Genomic DNA, 10,548 nt, shown 5'->3' on the forward strand with positions numbered 1-10,548 from the left:
GCGCCCTCAAAAGGTTTGGGCTCCGGGACACGGACCTTCGGAACCGGCCTACCTTGCTCCACCGTTCTGAGCACTCGCTTCACGAGCCGCAACTCATCCAACAGCTCCTCGATCTTGATGTCGACCGCCTGCGTCAAGGTAGACACGTCTTCCTCGCACGACACGATCCGTCCTTCAACAAATCTAGGAGTGCCTTCCACCGATTTACGCATCGCTTCAACCGACTCTTTGATCGCAGCAATCTGACCAAAGACGGTCTCAAGTCCAGCCGACGTTGAAACCTCCGAGGTCCTCCCAAGCACCGTCTCCAACCTCAGCACCCTCTCTTCGAGAGCAGAAAATTCCCTCGCTTGCACCATCTCCACGATGGCCGCAACACGCACCAGAGCCAACCTAACCTCGCTCTGATACCAAATGTCACAGGTTCTTCCTTCAACTCTGAATTTTTCGCCCCGTGCAGCGCAGAATTCCCACAATCCGACCAGCTTCTTCCCTCGCCAACACTCTTTTGACACTTAGAATGTATGAGGCTCATAAGTGTTATGCACGAATCAAAGTTCACACGCAGCGGACATCAATATGAACAACCTTAAGCAACATACAACGATTTACGGGGACACCACGCCCCAACCTTTAATTTTATTCCCTCAATAAAATTACAAGGACCTATCTATGCTCAAGGCTCGTGCACAACTCTCTTGCTGTCCAACTCACAGCCAATTACAATTATATAAATGTGATAGACAACCCCCATCACTAGGTAAAAACCGTCTACACGGCTGCGACTAACTGTCGGGCAGTTTTTTGCCCCACTAACTCAAAACTGCCCATCGTGGGTCGTGGCAGTTGGCGCCCAGCAACTGCTTCACTCTGCTCCCACTAATCCAGCCATCGACATCTCCAGAGCTCATCTCCAGAGCTTATCTCCAGAGCTGGTCTGCTCTGACCTCCCCGCGCTAGTCTGCTATGACCTTCCGCTGGTCTGCTTTGGCATCCAGAGCTGGTCTTCTCTGACCTCCCAAGCTAGTCTGCTCTGACTTTTCGATTTGGTCTGCTCTGACCTCCCGATGCCACTCAACATCGGCCATTCGTGTCTCGCCCGGTACTCACCATCACAATGTGTTGCTGCGCATCAACACTTGGCTCCGTTGCCCCATTTCTCGACAACCTTGCGCCAATCTGTCAAGGCACGTCGCACGGACTCGACGTGTCTCAGACCTCGCTTCTCAAGGGTCTAACAGTTGGGAAGGTTCAAAAAAGAACACGACTCATTTTCAGTGGGACGGTGGGAGTAAATGATTTTTTTTTAAAAATGTCATTAACTAATTTAAATTGTAGAATTAAATTTAATTCAAAATTATTAATTATTTAGATACTTATTTAAGTCCCCAAATCTTAATGAACGAAATTCTGAATTAATTGAATGATGATATTAACTTTATGAAATTTCCAATTCTCAAAGACGAAATTGACTTTATGAATTTATGAAATTTGTAGACAAGTTCTTATCATTCACTTTCATATCTTAGTTTTGGGTTATTTTCTTCTAACAGAACGACGTCGTCATATCTCAACGCTGAATTGTCCACGCCAAGATTCAGGCATTCAAAATCAGCTTTAATTTGGAAAAAATGAAAAACGAGTCAAAAACATGAATAGGTTTCATGTATTTATAACTAAGTTTTAAAGTTCACGTTAAATACCGAAATGTGACTAAAGTTCATGTACTTATAACTAAAATTTAAAGTTCGCGTTGAATACCAAAAAATAAGTAAAATTTATATATTTACGCACCAAGTACTCTAATTTAGTTAAACTAACAATTTTACAATTTAAACCAATCAGTTATTAACCATAAGTTACACGTAATCAATTCTTTATTTTTGAAGTAAAAAAAAAAAGATGCTTCATTTCATAATCATGAATGATATATGAAGTTTATATCACTATTGTTTGGTTTCTCATGGATGGTAGCATCACATAAACAAAGAGACAGTAATTCAATAAGTGAGATGTGCTCTATAATTCTAGAGGGGTTATATTTCTTTATACATTACTCCACACATGTTATATTCTACATTACATGCATCTTGAATTCTTGATACATCAGAGCTACTACTTGGCAAACAGTTTCCTGCAGTGCCGCTTCGGCCAATCGCCGGCGGCGTCCACAACATCGCCGGCGATCACCTCATTTATCAGGTCCTTGAATATCTGGCGTTCAATGTCCAGCACAAGAGAGGGAACCTCACCGCTGCAATCCACCCAATCTTCTGCACCATGCATCATATCCGCAGCCAACGCTCTGCTCGTCTCATCTTCCTCATCCACGTCGTCGCGATCTGATACCCTGCGCAGACGCTCCATCTCCGAATGCACCTCCTTCAGCAGCCCCTGCGGACTCGCCCCTCTCTTTTCAACTCTGTATAATCCGCTCGACACGATTTTGCGTACTAGTATTTCGTCTACGAGATCGAAGATCATCTTTCTCTGGATTCTCTTCTTCTCATTCACTGCCTCGGTCTGTTCCAGCACGTGGAACATGTCCGGATTGATCAGATGGTGCGAGGCGAAGAGCTTCTCGGTGGTTGTCGAGACGAAGCTCGGGTCTCTGAGGAGCCCGGATGTCAGTAGTATCTTGTTAACGTATCTGTAGTCAGGATTTAGGCTCTCGTTGTGACTTGCAGCTTCTTCTTTGTTCGACTGTGTAAGCTCTTTAACTGAGTATTTCGTGTTTTCTAACTTCTGGTTGTGTTTGAAACTGTGATCCAATCTTGTGCCGTCCATTAAATGATTCAGATGCTGCAGACACCATTCTGCTTCGTCGGGGCATTGGCTCTCTTCTTCTGTTGATTCCAAGAAAACACAAAGATCAGTTAACCGATACCAAAGTTGATACTGAGAAATGGAGCTATAATATATATATACCTTGAAAAACTGTTGTTATTTTCTTTACTGGAGATGGTGAATCTTCAGAATAAAATGTGTCGTCGAGAACTGAGATGGGGCTAGGCTGTTCCAGCATGGTTGCGGCGCTTTCGACTGCTGGCACGTGCGACACAAGATTCTGAAGGCGAAGAAGGAAAAGCTGTTAGTGAAGGAAAAGTAGCTAGTTTTAGGCATACTCTGTTTTGCACTTGCGCTTACCTTATCTCGTCGCGTATTTGTTCTGATAGAGCGAGCCACGCTCGTGACCTCTGTTTCCGACTGCTCTGATACAACAGAAGCTGCGTCGCCTTGGTAACTCGAGTATCTCGTCTCACCGCTAATCTCGCTCATTTGGTCCTCACTCAACTGCTCATCCTTTGCTCTCACTCTGTTTTTCCTGCTCTGATTGCCTCTCTGGCTGCCATACTTTCTTACCCTCGCCGATTCTGCAACTTCTGCCCTCCTCGGATGATTCTGTTGCAATCTTGGACTCACTACTTTCATGCGTGGAGTCGTTGTCGAGGCTCTGTCTAGTTCCGGAGAAGCAAGATGTCGACCTTGATTCTTGACATTTCTATTCTCCTGCGTGAGATTGTTTGCCTTTTGGCTGTGAACTGAACAACTTCTCTGATATTTAGGGGTCCGCAGATGTGGTGTCTCCGCCGTGGAGGCTCGAGTTGGAACTGAGAGCCTAACTTTCTCCATCACTCTGGCTGGTTTCGCGATCACAATCGAATCTAGTTGCTTCGGGCTGCAAGGCTCCCTGTTTTTCTTCCACATTGGCAACTTGGAATTCTGATGCGAGCTGAGCTGCGCAGCTTCTCCTCTCTCGCCCTCCATTCGAGCTCTCGTCTTCTGCATTGCTTCGAGTATCTGTTTCAGAGCTCTGAGGTCCTTACCGGACTTCTTGAATTCGAGCTCTGTTACCCTCTTCTCAATCTCACCATAAACTGAAGTTTGATGCAGGGTGCTTGCAGCAGCTTTTTTACTCCTGGAGGAATCCGGTTGCCTCCAGGGAGCTGCTTCCACCGGAAACCTCGACAACGTGCTTGGTTTCCGGGCGGAATTGGCGCTCTGTGATCTTGATGACTGTGAAGCGCGAGGAGAATGTTTCATTTGATTTTGCTTGCTCTGTTCCTCTGCTGTCTGCGGAAGAAAAGCTTTGATCGTGGGAGTCCTGACGTCGTCGTCCGTGGAAACGGAGCCCGGGAGAGCATCCAACCCCATCAGCCTCGCGACGACGCTCGACGTTCGTTGATGGCTTCCGTGTTCTCGACTCGATCGGAGGGGTTGGCTGGATTTCTCATTCTCCACACTTCCCAGAAAGTTGAGCCTCGACTCGAAGGCCTTCATGGAATTGGTTTTGCTGTCTAGCGACAGCCTCGGCAGCTCCTTGTGCTTCATGGCCGACTTATACACCTCCCGCGATTCTCTCCCGTCGTAAGAGAATCGAGGGAGGAGCGCGAGGCGGTCGTCCTTGGCCGGAGCGCGAGGCGGCGCTGCTCCGCCAGCGGGACCTATTATAGCTTTTGGAGGCCTGGGTGAGTCGATGTGTTTCATCACGGTCCCTCTCCTCTCGTCGTTGCTGTGGGATTTGATGCACAGACTCCGGACTTCTCTGTGCATCGACTCCTTCACCACGTCTCGGAGATCGTGTTGCGATCTCGAAGACGTGGTGGTGGCCGCCGGGATGCTGATTTGTCTGAGTGAAAGTGTCTCCGGCTGAATGGCTCTATTGAAATCGAGAGATGAGAATGTGGATGAGCATGAAGATGATGAAAATGAGGCTCGGGATGATTCACTCGAGATTCTTGGCTTCTCTTTCTGCATCTCCACACCCTTTTCCTGCAAAAATGTAAAAGTAAATATTAAATGAAAACGAAACTCATTTCTTCCTTTTTTTTTTTTCTCCCCAGAAAATGCAAAGGAAACGTGTCTTACCATTGCATATTGCTGCTCCATTTGGTGCTGCCCACCTTCAGAAATACAAAAGGTGCATTCAATATTAGCAAAATTGCAAGTGATCAATAATTGATTCAATTAATTTCTAGTCTTTGTATTCTTTACTTAAATTCATCTATCCTTACGTATGTCTCTGTGCGTTCCAGTACTATCATGTCTTAAAGTAGAAGAACACAGCTTACTTTCACATCTTCACACATAATTTTCATTCTTGAAAACATCAAATAACCATAGAGAGAAGATGAACACAGAGAATTTTTTACCTTGAAGCAGCCTTTTGCTGCTGCAGCTGCTGATACGCCTGCCCGTGATGAAATGGTGACGGTCGAATATTTGAAAAAATCCGTTCATGCATCCCATCTGCTTCCGAAGATCTCGGCTTTCGTCGCGTAGAGACGACATCGTTTTGTCCAACTCTCTCAATAGCTTGTAGAGTCTACAATATTTTTGTGAAGTTGAGTTACACCCAGAGATGCTACCTAGTTCAAGAATCCAAGAAATTCATATCATGCAGGGAAAAGCTTCCAACACATGCATCATAGATTTTTTTTCATGGATAAGTAGCTTCAGTTTTAGGATGTTTCTTGTCAAGAAAAAGTTTGGAGTTACAATCTGTCACTGAAAGGATATTAGTCTTGTCAAATAATTCTAGTTTTTGGCCTTTATGAAAAAAAAGAAAAGAAAAGAGAAAGACAGTGCACTTACAGAGAAGGTGCAAATCATTTGTTTGATGACTGAGGATCACTGGTCTAAAATGATCACTTTTTAAGATTCCAGTGGTCAAGGCAGACAATTTCCTGTGTTGAAAAAGAGAACCCAATTTCTCTCCTTCAATGTATCAAAAGCAAATTCAATGGAAAAAAGAATATAAATCAAGAGAGAAGATGCTGTTATTGCTCTTGGGTTTTTTCCACAGAGAAGAATAAGGACATATATAAGTTTTGGGTCTCAAAAAAAGGCTGCTGGATTTAGAGGCTGTAGTGTGTAGAGGGAATGGGTTATTTATAAAAACAGGTTGTTTATTTAATTGTTTTAAGGTGAGAATGTGGGTCAGATCTAGTGTGAATATGTGGGACATGATTTTTTTTTTTTTTGAAGTGATTATTTTCTTGAAATTTCCATGTGGACAGTATGAGGTGGGGTGGGTCTGAGGTCTGGCACCAGGACCTCTCTATATGGGCATGTGGGCTCTGTCAGTAATGCAAGAAAGTGGATTGGTGCACTGGCAGTCCCTTTGAGTCTAAACCTGTTTTTTTCTTCCCAATCATCCAGAAAGCAACATGAACTTTTTTCTCAATAAGCTAGTTTGCAATTTTTTAATCATTATATATATGTAAGTGTAATGTATCTACTTCATTTCTTCAGCTTTTGATTTGATATATATATATATATTTTTCATTTCTTGATTTTTCAGTGTGCATATGTGCTGTGCTGTGTGCATTTGAAATTGTGATATGGAGTTGAGTATCATCATCATCAGCTGGCTGTAATAAATTCTTGCTGCAAACACTTCCAAATTGGTCTAGCTAAAGTTATTATTGGGTGGTTGCAATTTAATCTCCTGTCTCACATCACTTCTGCTGCCATAAAATAGATTAGCAGTTTCTGTACAATGTCGTTGAAACTATTCAATGCTAGATTTCTCATCAGAGGTTTCACTTAGGTGAAGAACAAGTACTCCCATTTTTCTAGTCCCACTCGCTGGGTACCAGACACGGGGGCCGATCGTGGCTCGGCCCCTCGGTCTTTATATGATTAAAACCTACATTAATCACATCGACATTCGACGGGTTACTAGTTATGGCTTTGGAATACAAAGTCACTCATGTGGTCGTTATATGATTAAAACCTACATTGACACTGGGGTTGTGGAATACAAGTCACTTATTATGTGATTAAAACATACATTAATCACATTTAACATATGATATTCTTATAAGAGGAAAGGAAATATTTGATTTTATTTTTGGCCTTTTCCTAAAGATGCTTGAGTCAATTTTTAAATGATGAGATATTGTTTTCTGAACTCACAGTGAGTGTATTCTTCACATATTTTTGGAAATCAATTCAAAGACTGTCCTTGCAGTTTGGCATCTTCCCTCTGTGTAAGAAACTGAGAAATCTGTCAGTTTAAGCCTTTCATCAATAAATGAGCAACTTTTTACATATGTGGTCCGATTATTAGGTAACATCAATTCAAAGATCATCAAATTCATATGGGTAACAGATTACACATGATGAGTGATGAGAAAAACATATATTTTTTTTCCCATTTGAAGAAGGTTTATGCAATGCTCACAATTATCTGAAAGTTGTGTGTACTTTAGGATGGGAAGTATTGTATCGGGACTATTTAACGGGACCCGACACTCGCAAAATTATAAATATGTACTCCTTCTGTTCCACCCCGATTAACCTAATTCTTTAGTACTACAAAGTTAGTAGGTTCATATCTATTATAATGAAAATTTATTACTTAAAAAGGAAACATGACAAGTAGGATGTGACAATCCAAAAAGGAAACTAGACGAAGAGAGTATTAGATATGAACTTGGGACCTGAGTTTTGGGTATGGGTTCCGTGTGATGGATATTGACCCATTAGACGATACGACACGAGTTTTTTATGGATAAAATAATGCAGTTTTGATGGAGTTGAGAAAGAATTTGAGCAGGATCGTATTTGAGGAAGAAAAATTGTATAGCAGGAAACACTATTGAGGGTATGGATGATGAGGATATAGCTGTTTTTTGGCTTGTGCCTCTGCATATTTTGGGACATTATGGTTCCCCACCTAATCAAATATAGTCAAGAATTTGCCTACTTGTTACCCTTTACTAATTAATGCCCTGTATTTATTTTCATTTTGTGAATTTCACGGACCAAGTATCCAAAAAATTTTAAAATTCGAAATTTGAAATTTAAATAAACTAATAATAATAAATAAATAAATAAATAAAGAGATTCAGGCAACTCACCAGCTACCATTTCTGATAGTTAAGGTGTTGTTGATCTATTTGTATGGTGAGAAATTATGTGGAACTGGAAGAATAGTGAAATACTTGCATTTAATTTGGAGGTTATATAGTTGAGTTGAGTTCACTATTATTTTGCTAAGTATAATATATATATACACTATGCATCAAAAAATTTGTATGGGTTGACAGCGTAACCAAAAAAATTGCAATATAACATGGATGCATGTTATTTTGTGAGGCAAAAAGTTTCGGTATTAGTGCCAAAAATTGCATTTTTAAGGCAAGTCTTTCTCCGCCTAATGATTCGGCTTGTCAACTTCATCGTGTTAAATTAAGGCAAATATTTTTTAGTGTCGTTTATTATTATATACGAGACTAAATTATATACAAGTCAGAAAAAAAGAAAAAAGAAAAGAAAATAATAATAATAATAATAATAATAATAATAATAATAATAATAATAATAATAATAATAATAATAATAATAATAATAATAATAATAATAATATGTCTAAATTTGCTTATTATTAGAACTGCTTTTCACTAATTATAGCATGATGCCCTACTACCTGCCTGCTCTTTTACGAGATATACCTTGTATGTGCTACAATGTGTGCAGTATTCTACCATGAAGTTTGGTTCGTAGATGAGATAAATAAAATTGATAGGATCAGAACAAAGCCAAAAATTTTATATAGGGGCGAACTTTTTCAAAATTCGAAGTATAAAAATTGGATATATATTTAATGATTAAATAATTCACTTAATTTTGGGTGATAAATAATCACTCAATTGCATGATTAGAGTACAAGCCGAGTTATCTATCACGAATTCAATCTTGCAAATTAAATATTTGATTAAATTGAATTATTTATCAATCATTTCTTATCACTCAAACCAAACGCTTATGGATTATTGGTCATTTATTTAGAGGATGATACGTGTGATGCACTAAAAAGATTTACAATAAGATTTAAATAAGGATTATTGTATATAAATTATTGATTTTTTTTATAAAAATCTCATTTTACATATCAATTTTAATTTTTTTATTAAAATTATTTAATTATTATTTTTTCTCATTTTATTATCTAGCTAATCTTTGGCCAAACATAGTGCTAAAATATCGTCTGAAAACCTACATGTCTAAATCTGCCAATTATTAAAACGATGTCGGTTTGAGCATATTAAAATAAGAGAAAAAATTAAAAATGCCCAATTTTGTTAAATTGTAATGGAAAATGCTCACTTTTTATAAAATTATTATGTTTAAGCCCAAATTTACTAAATTACTCTTAATATTTTCAATCAATGCACTTGCAAGACAAAAATAGCTTGCTGTCGAAAAAGTAGGTTGTCAGCCGGACAACAATCTCACTAAGTAGGTTGTCATCCGGGCGACCTGTCGGAAAAGTAGGTTGTCGCCCGGACGACACAACCTCACTAAGTAGGTTGTCGTTCGGGCGACAACCTACTTTTCCGACAGCAATCTAGTTTATGCCCAAATTTACTAAATTACTCTTAATGTCTTAAATAAGTACAAATATGTAAGAAAAATGTCAGACTTTACACAAAAAATGATGTAAAACCATCAACATTCAAGGGCAATTTCGACTCTTCACTTTAATATGGGCATATGATCATTTTTTTTATATAAAAGTGGACATTTTTAATTAGAAGTTATAAAGATGGACATTTTTATCCATTAACACTTAAAATAACGTCGTTTGCGTTTAAAATTAATATCTAACTAAATTAGGGCATAAATAAAGAAAATATGAATGAATATGAGGAGCTTGAAGCCGACGAAAGAAAGCGAGAGGAAGAAAGTGACATGCTTAGGAATCGACTAGTTCCAAGCAGACATGTGGAGCTAAATCTTGGATTAAAAAGTGAAACAAAAAAAAAAAGGTTTTTGGGTGTTCGTCCATCTGTTCTTCGTGTTGGGTGTATTCTGAATATGTGAATTGCATATTTTTTTCTAAGTGCTTAAGGAAGAAATGACGTTGCACGCATATTATGTGGATTTTTTTTTTTTAATTTTCAACAGAACTTTCAATTCGTCTAAAATAGTTCACGTGTATTGATAATGTGGATGTAAAACTAAATATGTTAATGTGGATGTCAAACTAAATACATTAACTTTCAGTTGCCAATTTCTTTTTTTTTCTTTTTTTTTGTGGTCCACAAAAAAAATGCAATCATAGGACAGAGGGAGTATAAAAAAGAAATTTATTTATTTATGGTAACGAGATTAAAAATTAAGATATACTTTCTCAGTTTTCTAACTTATTATTCATTTTGTCATTTTAGTTCATTTTTCAATTTAGTATTTTTTTTATTTTTAATAAAAATACTCTGCACAACCCCATAAAAAGTGGGATCCTTATTCCATTTTAACACTCTCATAAATGTGAGATATTTATTCCACTAATAACACACTTAACAATTTTATTAAAATTCGTGTCATTTTCAAATGGATACTCAATTGAAGAGTGGAGATAGTTAAATATGATGATCTTATTATTGATTCTTATGTTCGAGTGGTACGGTCATCGTCACTTTATTAATTTTTTTATAAGTGAATAATTGAATAATTAAATTTAAAAATAATAATATTATGGTGAACTCCAATACCTCTAGTATTAGACATTAATCATTTTATTTTTAAATATTAATA

At 38.5% G+C, this 10,548-nt stretch overlaps 1 protein-coding gene across 2 annotated transcripts; it reads right to left on the reverse strand.

The window, feature by feature from the left end:
• Window positions 1-1,999: 1,999 nt before the first annotated feature.
• On the reverse strand, window positions 2,000-5,882 carry LOC130989686 (protein LONGIFOLIA 1-like). Of its 2 annotated transcripts, none has more exons than XM_057913747.1 (6): window positions 5,596-5,882; window positions 5,154-5,365; window positions 4,870-4,904; window positions 3,148-4,773; window positions 2,929-3,067; window positions 2,000-2,846 (listed from the first exon to the last, which is right to left on the reverse strand). In XM_057913747.1, exons 2-6 carry the CDS (start codon window positions 5,290-5,292, stop codon window positions 2,116-2,118), a joined length of 2,670 nt encoding a protein of 889 aa, XP_057769730.1. In that variant the 5' UTR covers window positions 5,293-5,365; window positions 5,596-5,882; the 3' UTR covers window positions 2,000-2,115. The 2 variants fall into 2 exon arrangements, with proteins under 2 accessions (XP_057769730.1, XP_057769729.1); XM_057913746.1 differs by having other exon boundaries at window positions 5,154-5,369.
• Window positions 5,883-10,548: the final 4,666 nt, after the last annotated feature.

This window comes from Salvia miltiorrhiza, chromosome 6 (genome assembly GCF_028751815.1).
Source record: "Salvia miltiorrhiza cultivar Shanhuang (shh) chromosome 6, IMPLAD_Smil_shh, whole genome shotgun sequence".
Taxonomy (NCBI): Eukaryota; Viridiplantae; Streptophyta; class Magnoliopsida; order Lamiales; family Lamiaceae; genus Salvia; species Salvia miltiorrhiza.

Coding starts and splice junctions, on each gene's coding strand:
- LOC130989686 (XM_057913747.1), bottom strand. CDS start 5,292: ATGTCGTCTCTACGCGACGAAAGCCGAGATCTTCGGAAGCAGATGGGA. Junction 4,905..5,153: donor CAGCAAAAGGCTGCTTCAAG/GTAAAAAATTCT, acceptor GTATTTCTGAAG/GTGGGCAGCACCAAATGGAG. Junction 3,068..3,147: donor CAAATACGCGACGAGATAAG/GTAAGCGCAAGT, acceptor CTTCGCCTTCAG/AATCTTGTGTCGCACGTGCC.